General features: G+C 44.7%; 1 protein-coding gene across 1 annotated transcript in view; it reads right to left on the reverse strand.

Annotated features, from left to right (window-relative positions):
- The window catches only part of LOC125437512 (ankyrin-3-like), a 154,221-nt gene extending 147,892 nt beyond the window's left edge, over positions 1-6,329 (reverse strand). Inside the window, exon 1 of the mRNA XM_048505114.1 lies at positions 5,231-6,329. Within this exon, the coding sequence (XP_048361071.1) occupies positions 5,231-5,341 (111 nt within the window). The 5' untranslated portion in view covers positions 5,342-6,329. The remainder of the gene's footprint in view (positions 1-5,230) is intronic.
- Positions 6,330-22,472: the final 16,143 nt, after the last annotated feature.

The raw sequence follows: 22,472 nt of genomic DNA on the forward strand, positions 1-22,472 counted from the left end.
CATAGCGGGCAGGTCTACTGGTCTCCCAGGAAGACATTTTCCAGTCCAGCCTCGCTTCTTTGATCCTTTTTCAAGTATTTTGCTAAGTTGCAATCTAATAGAAGACTTTGTTTCCAAAATGAAGAGTGTTGGCACTAAAAGCCCTACCCTATGCTGCCCTTCCCTTCCTTACTATTACTTCAGATAGTGCTGGAACACCTGCAATAAGAAACTTTACTCCCTTGAGGTTGAATCGTCTGGGGCTAATTATGGTACCTCAATGGAGAAGGGATGGAAATCTGTTCATGTTAGAATAGCTCTGTCTTTTTTTTTAATGCTCTATAGATTCTAGGATTGAATACGGACACAAATTAAGCCTTTGTAACTGTTTATCTGTAGACCCCTTTCACTAATACAACATAGCCTGCTTGTCTTTACCCTCCTCTCCTCTCTGGAACAAACCTTACATCAAGTCACTGGTCTAGCTAGCTTTGTGTGGCCTCTTCCAAAGGGCAGAACTCTCTAGAGCAGGGATGTCCAAATCTGGCGCTTCAGTTGTTTGTGGACTACAATTCCCATCAGCCCTTGTGGCATGGCCAATTATCCATGGACATCTGAAGCACCAGAGTTGGACACCCCTGCTCTAGGGCCTCCAGCAGAGAAAGGCTCTTCCAAGGACCATGGCCTGAGATCCTTTAAACTGACAATTCACAGGGTAGCTGATTCCCTCCTGCACGCAAAACCATTCTTACAATGAATCTGGTGCCTCTCCGAACTCATATCTTCTGATTAATCTTTTCAGCCCCTTAATCATGAATGTTGATGACAGACAATGGCCCTTTATGTACCAGGTTTCTGCTGCGCAGCAGGGGCAAATGTCCATCACAGCAAGATTTCTTGCACAGATGTATTTCCCTGAGTCCCTCTTTCAATTTCCATTCTCCTTGCACCAAAAAAACCACCACTTTAAGCATGACTTTAATTTGCAGTGCATCCAGGTTGGGGAAAAATTGCCAGTGAGCACAACCTCGTTCCAAACATCCACTCTCTGCCCACCACCAATCCCCCCCCCACTCCCTCGCACTCCCGTGCACACCTCTCCCCTTCCCCCTTTTCAGATATACTATTACTTCAATTTTTGTTATTAATTATATTGATATAAACAGAAAAACACTGCAAAAATAGCTGTCTTATTGTATTTTATGTGTGTTTCTGTGTGTATGTGGAGGGGGGCAAGATATCAGTTCTAGGACTTCTTCAGCAGAGCGTAGTTCAGGGAACTGCTTTGTCTCTTTCTTTGGGATGGTGGGGTTTACAATATTGATATAACTATAATCACAGGTATACTGATATAACTGCATTTTAAAGGGCTTTTCCAAAGCCCTTTGTCTTGCAGCTACTGAGTGTGATGAGATCTGTGCCTTTAAGAGAGAGGTGATGGGCGGAATAAAGAGAACTAGCAAAAGCAGAGGCCTGTTTAGACTTCAGCAAACAGTTGCTCCTGGTGTGTAAACAGAGACACATAAGGGGACCACATTATAGCCCAGCTGCACAACTAAGAGCCACAAGGTAAATATTCCATGTATGGGCCAATCAGTGTTTACTCTAGGAGGGAAATTAGTTCCAAAGGTAAGCCTTGGAACGTGTGGGGTAATCATCACTTTGGCAAGTTCTGACAAGGTTTACCCACTGATCTCCTAGGCCCGACTCTCGGGCTACACGGTCTGGGTGCATCCAAAAACGGCAATCAGTTAAGTATGAAGCCACTGTGGTGTAGTGGTTAAGGGTAGATAGACTCTAATCTGGAGAACTGGATTTGATTCCCCACTCCTCCACATCAGTAGTGAGTGGACTCTTATCTGGTGTTTCCCTGCTCCTCCTCATAAAGACTGCTGGGTGACCTTGTGCTAGTAAAATATATATATAGTGAGCTATATAGTGACCTTGTGCTAGTCACAGTTCTCTGAAAGCTCTCTCAGTCCAACCAACCTCACAAGGTACCTGTTGTGGGCAGGAAGGAGTTTGTAAGCTGCCATGAGTCTCCTTACAGTAGAGAAAAGCAAGGTATTAATCCAAACTATTCTTCTCCTTTCGCCTGACTCAGCACCTAGCTGGGAGAAGTGGCAGGACATAACCGCTTGTTTTCTTCAGTCAGCTGTTATAGGATTCTGTATCCAAAGAAATTTCTCAGCTGGTTTCCTGGTAAGGAAGAGTCTCATCTAGAGGCAAGCACTAGCCAATTTGTACCCCTAATACAGATGAATAGACTGAAATAATGTACTCAAGAGTTTTACGATAACTAGGAATCTAGCCATGAATTTGGGTGTATAAAATCTCTAGCTCAGAGGTGTCCAACTCTGGTGCATCAGATGTTCATGGACTACAATTCCCATCAGCCCCTGCTTGGCCATGCCAATTGGCCATGCCAGCCAATTGGCCATGCCAGCAGGGGCTGATGGGAATTATAGTCCATGAACATCTGAAGCACCAGAGTTGGACACCCCTGATCTAGCTGTTTGGCACACCTCAAGTTGGCAAGGTAGACCCTTGGAGATTTTCCTTCTAATGCCTGCACTCATTCCTAATATACTTTCTTGAAGGTAGCCCCACTTCACTAGAAGAAAACTGTTTGAAAATAGCAGACTTGTCTGGTGGCATTTTCAGAGCAAGTCTTGAAGGAACTGGTCTTGTAACCGAAGAGGCCTTACAATACACACTGAGTGAGAAATTGCTTTCAATTCTGACCACCATCAACACATCTGCCAAGCTGGTCTTCATGGAGGACCACAGCAGCTATTCATCTGGGCAAACTGAAGCTGTCACGTGACCGAATCTCCCTGCCATCTCAACTGCCCAGGGATTTCAGCTCTCACCAGGGTTTTAATGCAAGCTTCCCTGAGGGTATTTCTAAGAACGTGCAGGTAAGAGGGTTACCCTTGAGTATTATCATGAGACTGTCTAGGGGTGGGAGGGGGAGGATGAAAATGTTCCACTGCTAGTTAGTGGCTCTGAAGTGACACACAATTCATAGTGGGAAAGAAATGCTAATTAGAAAGAAAGGGAGGCAGAGCATGGATTCTCTGCTGCAGGGAGGAAGGTCAGAAGGGTGGCCTCCCTAGACTATCTGCATCCAGCTTGGATCTGCCGGCGCACCAGAGTGAAACCTCATTCCCCACATCAAGTCTAAGTCCATCTTTCAAACAATCTCCACACATTTTCAAGTTCAATGTCCTCCATTTCAGACAGAAGCACAGGAGAATGTTGTCTCTTTTGCACAAGTCTCATTCCTGGGCTCTCTGCTCTGCCTGCCTTCCTCATAATATAATATTACAAGAAGAAACAGAAAACCCATGTGATTTTTCGACGATTGGTTTCCTGTCCGTGGCCCACCCTGGTTGCTAGGCAATATCCCTTCCATGGTATCGTGCAGTATAAACAATAAAGCATTTCTGTCGACAAAGCAATTGTCCCACCTCATTGAAACAAGAGGCCCTCATTGGCATGGGCTCCCTTGCCCCCTCCTCCTGCCATATTCTGCTTATAGGACAACATGAATGAGCACAATAGCATCACACACTCTTGGCTATTGTTCAACCTGAGCCCACTTAAGGAGACACCCGGCCATCCAAATTGTGACAAAGTTAATTGGGAGGTGACAGATTTTTAACCTCCGTTCCAAACGCACATTTGTCGGGAGGTGACCTTTCGGAGATCTGCATTCCTGAGAGCACTTGCAGCGGTGGCAATAGTAGGGGGAAACTCCCCTCCCTGCTCGTGACAATCTCCCAATCCCATTTATTGAGCATAAAAACGAACCCAAGGGAAATAATCACAACATATCTTCGTCTTGCTTTTGATGTGCAAACCGGTGCTCAGGGCTGGGCTGTTGCTCCTATCAATCCATCTCTGCTTGCAGAAACAAGAGCAATAATTGAAACAACATCCTCCCCTCGTTGCTTTTTAAATCGAAAAAAAAGACCCTATTGCTTACATGCTGCAGTACACACGCTGACTGCAGCCATCTAAATCCACTGCCTTCCCATCGCCTCCTCCCACCCCTTCGTATGCCAAATGTTCCTTGTACAGGAAAGAAAGTGGGAAGGAGGAGAAAGGAAAGCCTGGAAAATGGGAAGTTGCTATCCAAGCCAAAAATGCACATGTATGGGGAAGGGGGGAGGGTGGCTCTGCAACAAGCCCTTTAAAGAAATGCAGGCATCCATCCTCAGAGTCCATTAGGTTAGCAGCCCTTCGGGGAAATCACAAAGGCCCATGAAATTCTAAGAGAACCTCATTCCCCAGCTCCTTTTCCTCCCCAAGAAAATGCACATCCATTAAAGACCACGAAGCGTGATCACTGGGCCTTTTTTTCTGGTGCCTAAGGTACCCTCTTAAAGGGCAAGACCTCACAAATCTCAAAAGGAGGCATCTTCGTTGAAGGTGATATGATCATTTCCCCCACTATTATGTTCTATGGCAGTGGGGGGCAGAGAGTCACAGTCTAAACACAGCCAGCGCAGGGGGCTGGATCTCCTGGGACTTGGTTTGCCTGGAATGTCTCTGCATCCAATGTAAGACAGAGCAGTGGAGGGAAGGGAAGTCTGTGGCGCTTCAAGCCCATCTTTGCCACAAACAAAAGAAAGTTGCCAACAACATTTGATGAGCTGATCATTCACCAATAAAACAGACACACAGATTAACAGGCAAGTGGAGCCACAGCGGGATTTTTTTTAAAACATGAGAGTATTATTTTTTCTTTTTTTAAAAAAAAGCAAAGCTCCCAGCACAAAGAGCACAACTAGTTTCTCATGCGTTCACAGTGCTGCTCCTAAATTCACAGTGTAGATCCACACACAAGATCACTCGAGTTTGCAACCGAGAATGATGCAGTTGTTCTTCCTTTAACCTGTCAAAGGACCGTCTTCAAACTAGATTCTCTTGCACTCAGCCACCAGCATTTTATCCCGAGACAATGCGAGGATCTGCCCAGGAGAAAGAATGCCATCCCACCTGCATCACGACTGCCAAAAAGTCTGGTGGCTGACTTTTAAAGCCCCCGTTTCCTCCCCTCCCGCTCCCCCCCACAATGCCTCTAAGTTTCCTGCTTCACAATGACATTCCACAGCCTTAACCACCACCATCTTGAGCCACCAAGTTGCCTGCATCCCAGGTCTCTGACATCTCTCACTGCAGTGGCAGCTCAGTAAAACAAAGGAATCCATGTCAAGAATTCTGCTGGTACAAATAGAGGTACCTTTTTTTTCCGATCCCGGGATCTCTTCCTGTGTTTCCTCTTCTTCTCATTTTCTTCCTCGGGAAGCTCTAAATCTCTGGTTTTCTTCAGCTGCGATGCTGCATGAGCCATAATGCATTTAAGGACACCCTGGGCAACAGGGTCCTTTCCTGGTGTAAAAGGGTGCTATCCTCAGGCACCTCCAACCAGCCCTTGTCAGCAAAGAAAAGCTTTGGCCACGGCCAGTCAGACATTCAGAATTCAAAGATCTGGACAAAGCTGGCAGATGCTGCTCAGATGCACGCCTGCAGGTCTCTTCCCATACCTCTCTGCACCTGACCCTCCTCGGCAAAGCGGTGCAGCCATCCTAATGCATTTAATGTAATGAGGAAGACAGCCAGGGCAGAGAAAGCCGTATTATGGCCGTATCCCCCCCGCCACCAGCTGGAAATGTCTAAGTGATTCCACGGAAGGGGGAGGGCTGTGCTGGAAACAACGGCTTCCTCCTCAAAAGGCTCCAGAGCGATCGCTGCAGCCCCAATAGACTTTCCCCCCCAACAATCTTCCAATCTGTTTCAGAAATCCACCCCCAAGGAGGAGCAGTTCTGACTTAAGACACCCTCAGTCAGGTTTTCAGGCTGAGCCACTTAACCTACAATGAAATGCAGCATTTCCCACTTTAGATTAACTGCTGATGGTGACTGGAAAAAAATTATTTTTTTTCCATTTTACCATGGAGATCCTGACTGCATTATGTAGAAAACAATGAATGCATTGCTATATCTCAACAGTGTGTCTTTTATGCTGAATGCTCAATCCTTCTGCAAGAATTACAGAAAGCTCCGTTGTCTTTTTTTTATTTAAAGAAACACACTTTTATTACAACACATCTTGGGGGAGGGAGGGGGGAGTGGTAATCATGCAAGCGCATGAGACAGAAATCCAATTCACAGGAAACAGCCCTGGTACTTTTTCTCCTATGTGATCGAAAGGGGAGGGGACCCACCCCCTACACACACCCACAACAACCAGAGATCTGTGTAACAAGCTTTATTTCTTAGCGCCCAGCAATGTGGATTTTGGCTTTTATGTCACGGCTCGCTTCGATCACCTTGCTATTTTTTGCCACCTGAGTCCCCCTGGACTGCAGCTTTTGAATATTCATGATGGGAGGTAAAATAGCATCAGTATAAAAGGCCCTGCAGGGGTATTTGCCACTTGCCTGGGCTCAGAGTGCATCTAAGCGTTTCTCTCTGCATATAAATATCCAAGGTGATCTGAAATTATACACAGTCACACACATATAAGGGTTGTAATGTGCATACACAGATGCTGCTTAAACTAAAACACAAGGAACCAGCTTGTCAGATTTTAGGAGAAATTGAAAGCCCAGTGGCACCAAATACAGAAGGGCTTGGTTCAAGGCCAGTTGGGATCCTAGACAGAATGATAAAAAAGACCCTAGATTTCCCTTGGGGCTCTTTAAGGGATTCTTGGTGCTACTATTCATCGTAAGTATGAGGCTATGTCCCATTTCAGAGAGGCTAAACCCAAGCTCCTCCTTGACCCCCCCCCCCGACTGAGATTATTGTTTCCTTTTCTGCACATCTTGATTGGCAGAAGAATGTGGAGTGCTGACCCACTTCTCATCCTTCCTAGCAGCGCAATGCAGTCAAGCTGTTTGCCTCTCTCGACATCTGGTGCTGACTGATGGGCCTGAAGCCCAATGGGGGAGATCCTCTGTCTTTCATAGGCTGGTTTTGCTTCCCTGGGACCCTCCCAGTCACCTTCACAGAGAACCTTAAAAGGGCATCACCACCTTCCTTCCCTTCTGGCCTGTCTTCCCTTGAGGTCCAGGGAATAAATGAGCATCTCCAAGTCAGAGATTCATTTCATCTTAACCATCCTTATACCTGGGGATTCCAGCTGTGAGTTGCCAGGGTAACAATACTGCCATAGAGCAAATGTGGAACCTGATGTATTGTGATGAGTAGAATCTAGCAGAGTTGACTGGTTTCTCACACCCCGCCTACTCACCTGACAGATCAGGATTCTTCTGGTCACTGACTGTTATGTAAGGGGGAAAGAAAGGAGTGGATGAGGAGAAAACACTCTAAGAAGTGCCTAGGACTTCAACAGAGGTGACTAGAAAAAGCAACAACGTGGGAGTTGTAAGTAGGACAACAAAAGCACGGCTAGTCAGCATGGCATCACGGTTCTGGAATACCAAACTAGAGTCTGGGAAACCCAGGTTTGAATCCCCACTGTGACATGGAAGCTCATTTGGTGACTATAAGCCCATCTCCCTCTCAGCCGAACCTACCTCATAGGCTTTTTTCTGTGGAAAAAAAATGGAGGAGAGGAGAACGATATAATCATCTTTGAGTTCTACTGGGCAAAAAGCAGGGGGGAAAATTGACGAGGAAATAAGAATTGAGAGAGACAACAGGTAATTTTGTCCTGGTTGGAGCCGAGAAGCATTGAAGGCTTGAAAAGAAGTGCGGGTTCACACCCCAGGACCGTGGTGGCGAACCTTTGGAACTCCAGATGTTATGGACTACAATTCCCATCAGCCCCTGCCAGCATGGCCAATTGGCCATGCTGGCAGGGGCTGATAGGAATTGTAGTCCATAACATCCGGAGTGCCAAAGGTTCGCCACCACTGCCCCAGGATGTCCCATCATTTGGTTGTTGGCTCCTTGAAGTACCCAGAATCCTTCTTGCATTCTTCAGAGGGCTTTCAAGCAGAAAGTATGTTTACAGATGCTCATGAGAGTCATATCAGTGCCATACAGTATGGAGACCACAATAAGGAGTTTTCAAAGCAAGTGAGAAGAGGTGGTTTGTCACTGCATTCCTCTGCAGGTTCTTCCTTGGTGGTCTCCATTCCAAATACCTACTCTGCATAATTTACAAGGTCTGATGAAATCAGACTATAACCCTCAATACCCCTTCTCCCTCAATATCCCTTCCCTCTCAATACCCCTACTACTAGGGCGGGCCGACACATTAAGCAGCAAGCCAGCTACCTCAGGTGATAGCAGGATTGGGAAGGCCATTATAGAATGGAAAAGTTTAATTTTTAGTATCTCTCCTCCCCAAAAGAGATGCGTGCACCTTTCTGTGCTCTATTTTTGGCCCCAACGTGTCTTCAGTCAGTCCTATCCCAGCTTACTGGAGGAGGCAGCACATGAGATTGCGATAACGGCCGCAATATGCTGCTAATCAGATACACTCCTTGCAATATCCCTGCTTTTTTTTTAAAAAGTTATCTTTCAGAAGTGTTTGTGCATTTCATTCTACAGAGAGCTAAATCAGGGCTGCCTATCGCAGTCTTTTGCAAGTCAAAGTCACGCTGAGCTTAAAAGACGGAAAGGTTTTCCAAATATAGAAATAACAGCAACAGCATGCTGTTCGTTAACCTCACACAGTTGCATTAATGATAAACAAGGTAATGATTAAATGGCCAGGCCGAAACTCACTTTTGTACTTCCAAAACATGAGGGATTCCATGTTCTTATAATCTTGCTAAGAGCAGCAAATTCCTGCTGACAATTAAGCAACTCGCCCCAGAGCTTTTGGATTTTCATTAGGTTCACTTCCGGTGCAATAAAGACACTGGCTTTTTTAAAAGAAAAAAATGTGAAACCCAACATCAAATGTGCAGCTGTACAGAGGGACAGGGAGTGCAGGTTTGAAAAAATGTTGGTTCAGTTCAAAAATTCAAGTCATGTCAAAGCCATGTTGTTCTTTATTTACTTCTAATGTTAGCTGAGGTAAAAAGTGACTGATGGTCATGGGAAAAATAAAATGAGCAGTCATGCTCCTCTAGAAGAAGAGTTTGGATTTATACCCCACCTTTCTCTCCTGTAAGGACTCAAGGTGGTTACAAGCTCCTTTCCCTTCCTTTCCCCACAACAGATACCTTGTGAGGTAGGTGAGGCTGAGAGAGTTCTGAACTGACTGTGACTATACCAAGGTCACCCAGCAGGAAAGTAGGAGTGCGGAAACACATCTAGTTCACCAGATAAGCCTCTGCCACTCAGGTGGAGGAGTGGGAAATCAAACCTGGTTCTCCAGATTAGAATCCATCTGCTGTTAACTGCTACACCACGCTGACTCTAGACCTCCCAATGCTGGCTAAGTGGACCTATTTCTCCTCCCAGGGCCAAAGACTCCTTTCTGCAGACTCAATGGCTATTCTCTAGAAAGGGTTCGCTTATGTTTCAAAGACAAAGGAAATCACTTCCGCTTCCTAACAATACATGCAAAGTTGCCAGTGTCATCAAAAGGACAGTATAGCACACATGATGAAAATGCACAGGAATGCTTTGGTGGTGAATGCGATGTACGCACATCACAAGCGCGTACCTCAGTGCAATTCCAAACATTCCTTTAAAAAATTCCTGAGGAAGATCAAGCCTGAACTGCCAAGCCGGATACACATCAAGCTTTTGAGGGGAAAAAAGAAATTGCCTTTTCAACTGGAGGTGGTTAAAGCAGAACAAGTTCAACAGCCAAAGAAGAGACATGTTTTAAATACTTGGTCCACTATTAAGACCAAATAAGCATTCATCAGAAGGTAAACAAGAACCATGTAAACACTTGTATTTTGTAACAAGATAAAGGGAAGAGAGAGAATCAGGGGGAAATTACATTCAAGGCAGAATTCATTTGCAGTTAATTGGAGGGGGAGATCTGAGAGCAAGACATTGTGGTTAGAGGGCTGGACCCTAGGAGTCTTGGGTTTGAATCCCCACTTCTGCCATGAAAGATTGCTGGGTGATCTTGGGCCGCTCACATAGTCTCAGCCTAACCTACCTCAAAGGGTTGACATGAGGATAAATGGAGCAGAGAAGAGCAATGTGAACTGCTTTGGGTCCCCAATTGGGAAGAATGGTGGGGTCTAAGCAAAGTGAGTAAATAGGTAAATAACATAAAAACTCTGGGAAGGGGAATTTGTGCCCCGGAGTTCTATCATTATTCATTAACAAACTGAGCAAACTAAACTTACAAGGAGTTATAACATATTGTAACAAGGTGCATTAATATATTTGAGTAACATGGTTTCATGTATAATGTAGTCATTATTGGAAACAATTTTGGAAAGGTTTTATAAATATAAAACAGACAGACTGTGATTAGAATGGTAGCATCTTAACAACCCAGTTAGAAAAAAGCAAGTTGTGCAGAGGTAAGGAAACAGAAATCGGAGGAATCTCCCCAACAGTGAATTCACTCTATATACAAGAATCTGGAGTGTTGCAGAGATTATACTGACAATCTGAGAAGACATCGTAATGCTACAGGGCTCTGCGTTTGGCATCTCTGGCAATAGTACATTCAATCCTGCCTAACCCAGGAGGGAGAGTTACAGAGAAGGAATGAGTGAGAAGTTTGGTTGTTGCCAGGTTTTTTGTGTGTGTTGATGAGCACTGGAGCATTGAAAACCAACCCAGTACCAAAGATCTCGACTTTGTAGGATGAGGTGAGGAGGCATCATTTCTCGCAGGTTGCCATGACACGCGGGAGCTAACATTAGAACGGAGAGTGCTTCTGTTTCGCACCATGTGTTACTTGAATTCTGCCAGTACTGCTGCAGATGCAGTTTTAAACGTCGTGAATCAGTTTTGTAGCCAAAATGTTTACATTAACCAGGCTTTGTTTGCAAATGGAAAACGATAATGAAGGGAGAAAGCAGCAACTCAGGACATACTGTTCTCTTCAAGGATCATTTTGCAGATTACGTGGTGGCAAACTTGGGGTTGCCACGATGTGTGTACCCAACAGGGAACAGCAGGCTTCCAATTCCTGATTCCAGAGCCCACAGCAACTGTGCCAGCATGATATATGAATGTACAGATGTGTTTGCTGCATTCACAAATAAGCTGTCTTAAGTTTACACCTAAAAATGGTCAGAGATACCCTTAAAATATAATGAATGAGCTGCATTCAGGAAAAGACACTTTTAAAGATCATGACTGTGTCACCTCTCAAGAGAACCTGCTCAAAGCAGCTTGCAAGCAAAGCACGGTAAAAACATACAGCACTATAGCAGGCTACACTATTACAAAGCCACTGAGCAGCCTAAAATAGTTGAAATAGTTCTCAGGATAGAAGCAGACTATAAAAATCCATGAAATAATCAATGTCTTCATAATCAATGATTCTTTAAAACCATACAGTTTTGGATGAACGCTAGAACATCCCCCGATCAACTGGTATCATTTTCGATTTGAGCTGGAAATGACATTCCGCACTAAGGCACAGCAGAACTGGTAGGTCCCCAGACATTCTCCAGCTAGCAACCCTATTCCACATGCGAGGGGCCATCACTGAGAAAGCCCTCTCTCCAGTTGTCATCCGATATATCTCTCAAGTGCCCCTTCCGCACACGCAAAATAATGTGTTTTCAAACCACTTTCACAACTGTTTGCAGGTGGATTTTGCCATTCCACACAGCTTCAAAGAGCATTGAAAGCAGTTTGAAAGTGCATTATTCTGCATGTGCGGAATGAGCCAAGGTGAGGCACAGAGAGCAGAACTTATGGGGCAGATTTTAATCGGCGGGTAGGGAGTCTAGGAAGTTATGGCCATCCAAGTACCCCAGCCATTAGGACCTTATAAATAATAATGACAGCTCAATTTTATTGTTGTTGTCATCCAATTTCCTGTTGTTCTCTAATTTGTAAAGAGTTTGGATTTATACCCCACCTTTCTCTCCTGCAAGGAGTCTCAAGGTGGCTTACAAGCTCCTTCCCTTCCTCTCCCCACAACAGACACCTTGTGAGGTAGGTGAGGCTGAGAGAGTTCTGAACGAACTATGACTAGCCCAAGGTCACCCAGCAAGATTCACATGAAGGAGAAGGGAAACAAATCCAGTTCACCAGATAAGAGTTCACCACACAAGTAAAGGAGAGGGGAATCAGACCCAGTTCTCCAGATTAGAGTCCACCTGCTCTCAACCACTACACCATACTGGCTCTCCAACCCAATATAATTGTAGAATGGAACTCCTCAACTAAAGTTTTGTTGAGGGCAATGTGTGGTATTACTGCATACCAGAGCTTACAGCCTTTTGAAGTCCGATATCCTGTTAAGGAGGTTAAGAATCTGCAAGTAATTACTTTCTGCTATGCAACTGTACACCCAGTCTGACAAAAACAAACAGAACCAGACCACATTTTCTGACCTGCTTAATTATAGTCAAGATGTCTGATGCTGTATGCTTTAAAGTTGAAGTTTCTTTCAAACAATCAAAACTTTTCTTTTTTTACCATGTAAAGCTTTACTTACCTTTTACAATGTAAAGCTGGTCATAATGCCCTAAATCTATTTGGGGGTTCCTTTACATCTATAGAACTTGTTAACAATTAGTTGGAAGGAAGCCCACCAGCCATTGTTGGTGGCCCACCAAATGCTCAAGTAAATATCCTAGGGCTGCAAATGTCATGTGTGTGTTACCAAATACCTGGCAGGTCATAAAATATGGTTGGTGGATTACACAAGTCTGGTTTATCTACTGATCTCATTTACAAGATGATTCCATATTATTTTTAGTTTTTCTTCCTTCATGCTTCGGGGAAACGAATAGTGGACCTGCCCAACTATTTTCTAGAGAACTGTGATTCTTACATGAGTTTTGGGTGACATTTGGAATCTATTATACTCTTTCTTTTTCAAATGAGATGAGCCTCCATTATACATTCCTTCTTCTCAGAATGCAAAATGTTATAATCTAACACTAACATCTACCAAATGGTAAGTCCACAGCAACGAGCATCAATGCTGGCATGACAGGGTCTGCAGATCTGGACTTTTCCTCCTTCATGTTTTATAGTTTCTTAACCTCTGCCTGATGAAGAGTTCCATAGAACTTCAAAGCTTGCACAATGTTCTGTGCCATCTGGTTTGGCTTCAGTAAAAGATATTACTTAATTTATTTCTTTTTCTGGATTTTATATTGGCCAAAATGACTGTTTACAACTTTTTTTTCTTATCAAGGCCAGTCTGTCGTACGGCTACCACCCCTTGTCTGGGCAGGGGATCCCCTGGCCTGGGCAAGGGACCCCCACCTGCCCTAGCCCAATCTCCTATTGCCAATCAGCTGGTCAGTGAGGGGATTTAACAGTGGCAGGAGGAGGACCAGACCTGCAATGCAGCAGCAGCACTGGCAACACAGAACACTCTGGTATTTTGGAAAACCATAGAGTTTTTGTCCAAATATTAGAGAGCTCCATTTTACTGGTGACTTGCTGACTTTTGGTGCATGCCATAAGTGACTTCACCGTGCCACTAACCTAGGACTCCCCAACTACCAGTAAGTCCTAGTTGCCCCCTGCCGGGGTGGGGGCCAATGAACCTGTTTCATCCAACTCTAGAGCTGGATTATACATTTCCTAGCCCTACTCCCCCTGAGTTGCTTAATCTAGGAGCATTAAAGGTATTGCTCACTGAAAGGGCTCACTATGTCAGGTCCTCGCTTTCACATCCTGCATATGAGCACTCAAAGGCACCTGGTGGGCCAGTGCGAGTAGCAGAGTGCTGGACTAGATGGACTAGATGGTCTGATCCAGCAGGCTCATTCTTATGTTCTTGCCTCAGCCCATGAGGTTCTAGAATCAAATCCCTGACACCCCATAACCTGAGACGACTTTCAGACAGCCAGGAGGAAAAGCCACGTCCTCTTGCTTGTACACTCTTGAGTTATTTCCAAGTCACGGGTGGGCATTTACCAATTCAGGAGGTTAGTACAATAACATGCTTGAATGGTTTGCTAGAACTTAATTGCTTTTGAGTGCTGAAAGCAAAAGTGAGTGGAAGAGTAAAAACCACATAAATTACAGGGCAATCCCTAAAAGTTATACCCTTTTCAGTCCAATTGAAGTCAATAGTCTTAGAATGGTGCTATTCTATATAAGATTGTATTGTAACGGAGCAGAAGTCTGTCAATGGCTATGATAGTGAAATGGAACCTCCAGCTTTAGAAGCAGCATACCTGAAAACTGTATGCCTGAGGAAAATGGGGGAAAAAAGCAACTGGTGTTGGTCTTATGCCCTGCTAGTGAACTTCCAGAGGCGTCTGGCTGGGTGCTGTCAGAAACAGAATGTGAATGAGGTGAATTTTTGGACTAATCTAGAAAGGATTACTGAACACACAGTAGTTACTGCAGCACAGAATTATAGGTGGTTGAGCTCAACTGATTTTGTGTCCACATCCATGGCACTTATTTAGGAACAAGAGCAATTTGTTATTCATAAGCAATAAACAGAAAGCAGTAACATTGTACGAGAAGCACATTATCTGTAATGTTATCAGTAAGTTAATCTACCCAAAGCAAATGTATCTGGGCATGACGCAGAAATAAGAGACAGCAGCCAAAACATTCAAAACAAGCACAGCAACTTCTCCATCAGCTGAGACAATGTTAAAGCACCAGACGGTGGAAGCATACAAAATAAATCTGAATCAGGTATGGGCAACATCCAATTCCTGGGCTTTAAATCAGGCATATAGTTGTGCATAATACTCTAACTGCAGCTCTTCCTACAAGCTCTAGTCATGCTTCAAGGTCAGCTAACGCTGCTGTCTGAGACGTCCCAAAGTCTGAAGGCAGTCCACTCCCAAAGCAGATCTGCAGCAAGACACTCAAATTGAAGAGCATCTTGTTAAACAAAGCAGGTCTAAACCAGGTCTACTCAGAAGCTGGAGTTACCAGAGCAAGCCTTGTAACCTGCAGCAGGGTTGGGGGCGGGGAAATAAGGAGGCTGAGACATCATCTGGGTTGTGATGTCTCTTCCAGGGGCAAGTGATATAGGGTAGGTCTAGGAATTGCTGGAAACTATGGCAAAAAATGAAGCATATGGCTCATTTTTAATGGCAAGAAGAAGAATTTGTGGACAAGGAGGGCTGATGCATAAAAAGTGAGAATTAAAAGCTGGGGAACTTGCAAACCAGTTTTTCATTATGTCTGTAGCATCTGTCTATTGTATGTGGATTCCAGGACTTTCCTGGCACTAGTGGGAAGGCAAGTGCTTATTTACAAACTTAGTTTGGCCATTTTGAATACCATTGATTGTTTTCACTTATCAAACATTCCTGATTAGAACAAATTTATAAAACACACATACTAGGGGCTGTACGTACACACACACACACACACACACACACAAATTCTCTGCACATACATACACACTGCCTGTTCCCTTGGTTTATTACAGCCACTGTTACGGACAAAGCTGCATAAAAGCATCCAAAAACATGATAGGATTGTCAAGGAGTACCATAAAAGTCCTTCTAAGGAAACACTGGCAATCACAAGCCACAGAACTAAACACACAGAGAGAGAGAAAGGGGGGGGGGGAGAGTAATTTCATTCATTTTGTCCTTCCATTATGTGCTGCAACAAAGGATCACTTGGTTAAACTCATAAAAAAGTACAACAGGTTATATCAAGTCCTTGGTGTTCAGTTGATGACTCATGAGTCACACAGCTGCATCATCCCACAGTAGGTCACACGATTTAAAAAAATCTAGGGAAGTAAAGTAGAAGAGAAAAGGGCATAACAGAGCTCAAATTACTAGGAGGTGGGGAGTGGTACCAGCTGCCCAACTCCTGTGATATGCCGCCTGGCTATTGCTTTACAAGGATTTGGGAGTCATGACCCCCACCCACCCACCCACCCACCCACCCAGGATTACTATTCAAGACCCCCCTCCCTCCCCCCAAACACTAGACTCCCTGCCTGGATCTCTGCATGGTGTTTATTTGTAGCAATGTGCCTTGCCTGGCTGAGGATGGCATTCAGCTATCCAGATCCGAATGACCTTGTTTACTCTCTCCAGATGCAGCCATGTCATGACCCCACATAGCCTGCCTCCTGCCTGCCTACCCACCCTCTCCTCCATGTGAGGATGAAGTCGGATGCTCCTTCCTGTCAAGAGTTTCTTGTACAACCCCAAGAACCAGTGGTGGGATCCAAAAATTTTAGTAACAGGTTCCCATGGTGGTGGGATTCAAACTGTGGCGTAGCACCAATGGGGCTGGGCGAGGCACGATGGGGGCATGGCCGGGCATTCCAGGGCAGGGCATTCCTGGGCGGGGCTGTGGCAAGGATGCAGCCACTGCGCCGATCCTTGGGCGGGAAACGAATGCACGCAGGCGCAGGCTGCCACGCACGCTGGTGCACCTCCTGCTAGACTGCTTCAAGTTCTGCGCGCTACTACTGAGAGGAGGGGCATAACGAAGGCAAAAATCACGTGGCAAAATCACCAATTAGTAACCCCCTCTCGGCACACACAAATAATTAGTAACCTACTCTCGGGAACCTGTGAGAACCTGCTGGATCCCACCTCTGCCAAGAACCACGCCTGCCTTGGAGTCCAGTCCATACACTGAGGAACTAGCTGTCAGTCTCTGGTGTGGGAGAAAAGGGTAATAAAAATGCTGAGAGAGAGAAGCAAGCTAGAAAACTGCAAAGTGCCGACTTGCTTTAAATCTTTCTTTGGATCTGAAGAAATGTAAACCAACAGAACATGGCGCCCAAAGAGAGCAAATTCACATTAAATTCAGAGTATGAAGTGGAAGAAAGGGGGGTGAGATGGGTGAAAAATCTGATTCAAATGGTCATTTGGAACCATACTGAATTCTTCTATCTTGGCCGGAGGTCTTCCTGGCATAAACTGCCCCCAAAAGAACTCCCGAGGGCAAATATACAGAATGGGGAGAGGAGGCAATGAACAAATTCCTGACAATTCCTTTGTTAGGGGTGCCAGGAGCTTCCAACCCAGTGTATAAGAAGACCTGTTCAGGTTACTTTATCAGAGCACAAAGACAAAGGGTGCCTTCCAGCCTGGAGCTGAGCTAGGATTCGCAACAGCCGTGCTTAACATTGCTCTGTATGGCATTAGATCCTGCACGGGTGTCAAACTCACGGCCCTCCAGATGTTATGGACTACAGTTCCCATCATCCCCTGCCAGCATCATTAGACCCTGGATTATATGGCATTAGACCCTGCAGAGGATAGATTGTATAGCATTAGACCAGTGGTTCTCAACTTTCCTAATGCCGTGGCCCTTTAATACAGTTCCTCGTGTTGTGGTGACCCCCAACCCTAACATTTATCCATTTTACAGATGGAGAACACTGATGCAAAGATTCTTAGGCGACCCCTGTGAAAGGGTCGTTCGACCCCCAAAGGGGTCCCGACCCCCAGATTGAGAACCACTGCATTAGACCCTGCATTAGACCTTGCTCACTCCTTCGAACCCCGCCCTCTCCAGGCTCCACCCAAAACCTCCAGGTATTGCCCAATCCAGATCTGGCAACTCAAATCATATGGGAGCAAGCAGTAGACCAGTAGTGGCGAACCTATGGCACTCCAGATGTTCATGCACTACAGTTCCCATCAGCCCCTGCCAGCATGGCCAAGGGGCTGATGGGAATTGTAGTCTATGAACATCTGGAGTGCCATAGGTTCGCCACCATGGAGGTAGACCCTTAGACATCTGATCCCAGACACTTCAAGACTTCAAAGTAATGGTCAAGTTAAGCTACACGAGCATTTCCAGACAGCTGTACAGATTTGTTTTCCTAGCAGTGGGGGATGCATGCAGATTGACATTGTGAGCTTGCTCATTTGTGCCTCATTAAATTTTTAGTATGCCAAAGAAATGTGATTTGTGACCAATTTCAGTAGAGTAGTTATTTTATGTCAGAACACCATTAAAGAGTGTGCGTTATCACTTAATCGCCAAAGAGATCTTGCAAGGGATGTTTGTAATACTGTTTGATGATCTTCAACATTTCAAATAATCAGGGCTTCTTAAAGTACTGTAAATGATTATGCAGCATGTCTAGTGATGGAAGTAGATTGGATGTTCACAAAAATTGATCATGTTCTGCCTTATACCTTCCGAAAGCTGAAATAAAAACACTCCCCCAAAAATTTCCACTAAAAAAGCACCTTTGCCAATTTTGGTGCAAAAAGTTCCCCTGACAGATTATAAATCTTCCAATGTTTACAAATATACTCCACGTTCATTTTCATATCCAGGTTTCAGAGTAAACCCATCGACCCACATCACAGTTGCCACAAGAAAATCTGGGAAATACTGCCCTGCGACTTATCCATCTCCTACATTTTGTCTCCTGCCCTTCTTCCAGGGCCACTTACAGCATTCTTGCTCTTCCGCTTTAGTCTCACAACAACCTTTTGAGGTAGCACAGGCACAGAAAGAACATCTGGCCTGAGGTTGCCCATGGTGCAAACTGAAACAGGGTTATACCCTTCCAAACTCTCTATTGCAAAGAACTCTGTTTCCAAGAGAAAGCAAAGGACTTGTTGCCTATGATACCGAGAACTGACTTAGACAGAACACCCCTCAAAAACGCATTGAGTAGCACAATCTGTCATTGTCCGAGCGACGGAAAAGATGACCTCACAGGTCTTTTCCATCACAGACCCTCTCGGCGTGTTCTGACTCTTTTCTGGTGAAGACAATTTTATGCACTGCTTTCTCTCCCTTCCATTTAAAATGAGATACCGTCTTGTCTTGCATGAGAAAAATTTGTTTCAAAGGTATAGAAACACCCAAGTAACCTTGAAGGCTTTTCTCTAATGCACACTACTTTCATATATACGTTTGAGGACTACAATTCCGTTTGTACTGGAGATCAAATTGGCTTCTGAAATTCTTCAGAAGTGCAGAAATGTGGCGCAAGAATGCAAACTTATGGGAAGTTCAATAGCCCTGTTAAGTTCCGAATGGTGGCAAAGTTATACATGGAAGCATTGGTGTCCTCCTTGTTGAAATCTCAGAAGCCAGAGAGAAGGTCAAGATTTCTAGTGCTCAAAAGCAGGACTTTCAGTGATCTGCATATATATAATCCTTTCACCCACAGAACAAGCCGAATTAAGCAAAATAACAGAAAATGTACAAATGTATCTCTTTCGCAGAATTTACATGAGTTGCAAAACTGAATAATTTGGGTTACCTTGGTACAGATTCTGAATTTCTTTATAAGCATACACAGCTTAAGTAGTTGTTTAAATGTGTCTGTTTAAAAGCCGCTGTTTTTCTTTATTTTCTTAATTTCTGTTCTTGAGGCCCTAGAGAGCGTTCTTCTTCAGTCTTTCAACTTAAAAATCAGCATGTGCTTAAGATGGGACAGTATTCTAACCAAGTATGTTTTCAATGGCCACATTGTTTGAGCAGACTGTTTTACACTTGTGTAATACGATTTTCTGCAGCATATAACATATCATGTCTAACACTTTATACTTTGTTTCAGATTTCAGTAATCCTTGTCCTATTACATTGTTTACTAGAGGTCTCATCCAGCTGATTATATTGATTAACACTATTTAATATCAGCTTTGGGGAGGGGGGGTTCTTTACCAAAAAAAAAAAAGTCCAGCATTCAATTGAAGCTCTTCATTTGTAGGAATGGGTAAACAAACTAGGTTCACCTGATTAGAGTCCGCTGTTCAAGCGGAGGAGTGGGGAAATAAACCCCGTTGGCTTAGAGTCCATCATTCCTGGGTGGGGAATCAAATTCAGTTCTAAAGATTAGAGTACACTGCTGATGAGGAGGAGTGGGGAAACAAACCCGATTCACCAGATTAGAGTCCACTGTTCATGTGAGGGGAATCAAACCCAGTTCTCCAGCTTAGAGTTTGCTGCTCTTAACCACTACACCATGCTGGATTCCCGTGTTTGGAATCCTACTTCTTGAGGGAAATGCAAATAATGGACAGTGGATTTGTGCATAATGGCTTTGATGTAAACTCCAGCATCTCTAATTAGATGCCTGTGCAGGAGGAAGAGGAATATATGATCTCAAGGATGCTGCAGGGCTGTTCACACAGTGGCAATGCATAGCTTGTGGCTGTATCTAAAGCAAGCCTTTATTAATGAGTAGGTCAAGGAGACAGGCCTGTAGCTAACCTTTCTGTCTCCCTGATCCAGTGAAAGAAAGTGAAAATCCACTTTACAGGTTCCCCTCTGTAAAAACTCTGGTAAAAAGAACAGCTACAACAATCTGCAACTTGGGGGGTGGCACGGGCAGTGGGGCTGACATTATACTCCACGTGGCAAGCAAGGGTGGAAATGATGTCAGGAGCCCTCACAAGATGGTGGTAGTCACTCAACAGTCATGCGCGTGTACTGTGCTAGCTACCCCCACTTCTGATGGAAGAGGTTCCAATACACCGCATAGTGAACGTTTTGCATCTGTATGTTGAAAACAGGAGAAACTGTACATCATGTTCTGTATCACTGTCCCCTTCATAACAGGGCCAGAACAAAGTTTCTCTCAACCTTATTGATGGGCTTAACGTGTTGGACAGACCAGCAGAAGACTGTTTATCTGTTAAACAATGAATCATGTTGGATTGCTTCTAGAGCCGAGAGAGGCGAACCTTTAGCACTCTAGATGTTGTTCATGGACGACAATTCAGTCAGCCCCTTCGCCAGCATGGGTCAATTGGTCGCGGCTGGCAGGGGCTGATGGGAATTGTAGTCCATAACATCTGGAGTGCCAAAGGTTCACCACCACTGCCCTAGAGTTAACGGCCAGGTTTTTATGAACGGTCATAAACAAGTGATCCTAATTTTGTTTTGTACTTTATCTTTCAATTTTTATATTCTATTTTATTTTCCGTAACTTATGTCATTAAAGTTCTGTATCTGTATCCCCACCTCTACTGCCTATGAGTACTAGTACTGCTTTTTATGAGAGAGCAGAAAAGCTATTTTTCCTTGCCTCTTCTCAGAATTTTTCACAACTGCTCTTGGCAAGTATTTGATTTGCACTTTTTACAAACAGCGGAAATACTTTGGAGGGAATTCTGTGCAAAGCATCTTACTAGGAGACGTGCTTATGGGTGAATCTGTTGGCAGGGTTTGGGAATGCTTCAGACCTCTGTCTAAAATGGGAGGGACAAATCTAGGATCTTGTGAACGGGTATTTTCCAAGTAGCCACCTGTAGCCCTCTGCCCCAGGAGAGCTATTCATCAACCAGCGCCTTGCCCTTCTCATGCTGGGATGGGCTGCTAGCTGATGGTTCCTTGGAATGTCTAAGGGGGATGTCCTGCAAAACACTGCACAGATGTTAGCCCCTCTGCAAAGAGAAACATGCTTTCTGGCAACCAAACCCAGCAGCAACGTCTTCCTTGGTGATCCCCCATCCCCCAAAGATCCAACACAATCAGTTATTTCCCAGGACACTCCACAAACACTTCCAAGTATATATATTTGTGTGTGTGTGTGTGTGTGTGTGTGTGTGTGTGTGTGTGTGTGTATTAAATATACAGAATATTATTTTAATTCCAGGGGGTAACATTTTGTTAATTATCAATTATATCAAGTAATTTAAAAAGTTTTAATCGATCAAAAGGATGTCCTGATGATCAGAGAGCAGATTTTAAAACTACTGGTGTGGATGCTTACTTCGCTTTCCGTTTATGCTAGGCTGCTACTATCTGCAAATAAGGTGAGGGCAATTTTTGCAGATTTGCTCTTTTCACTGTATCTCCCTAACCCCGGGCTCAATTCCCATGGTTTTCTAGGGGGTCTGCTAACCGACCAGTACACAGTGTTGCTGTTCAGGATCCAAGCCATCCTTAATCACACCCATGGGGCGCATGAGCTTTCTAAACAGAAGGGTTCTTGCTTTTGTCTCATCCAGAAACAAACGTCTGTTCTGAGGGTCATATAGAACCTGCGTTTTTTCCTGGTTCTCCCTATCAAAGTTTTCACCAGCATGGCCAATTGGCCATGCTGACAGAGGCTGATGGGAATTGTAGTTCCTGAACATCTGGAGAGCCGCAGGTTCCCTACCCCTGAGCTAGAGGAAATGTCTGCACATTGTTTGATGGATCCCCAGCAAATTCTCTCTTGGTAAAGAACAGCAGCAGGAGAGGTGGAAATTCTGATCCAGGCCAGAGTAAAGTGGTCTAATCCTCCCCAGGGGCATAATGCCCATTGGGCAAGGTGGGCGGCTGCCCAGGGCACCACCTTGTGGGGGGCATCAAAATGCAGGGTTTGTTTGGGGGGTATTTTTAGTGGTTTTCCATTTTTGGCCTGCAGGGGGCGCAGTTTTAGGGTGTATGGCACTACAATTCCCAGCGTACTCTCATCAGGAGACTATCCTTATGCTACCCCCCCAAGTTTGGTGCAGTTTGGTTCAGGGGGTCCAAAATTATGGACCCTCAAAAGGGTAGCCCCCATCTCCTTAGCAAAGAATGGGGATGGGGCA

This window comes from Sphaerodactylus townsendi, linkage group LG08, assembly GCF_021028975.2.
Source record: "Sphaerodactylus townsendi isolate TG3544 linkage group LG08, MPM_Stown_v2.3, whole genome shotgun sequence".
NCBI lineage: Eukaryota > Metazoa > Chordata > Lepidosauria > Squamata > Sphaerodactylidae > Sphaerodactylus > Sphaerodactylus townsendi.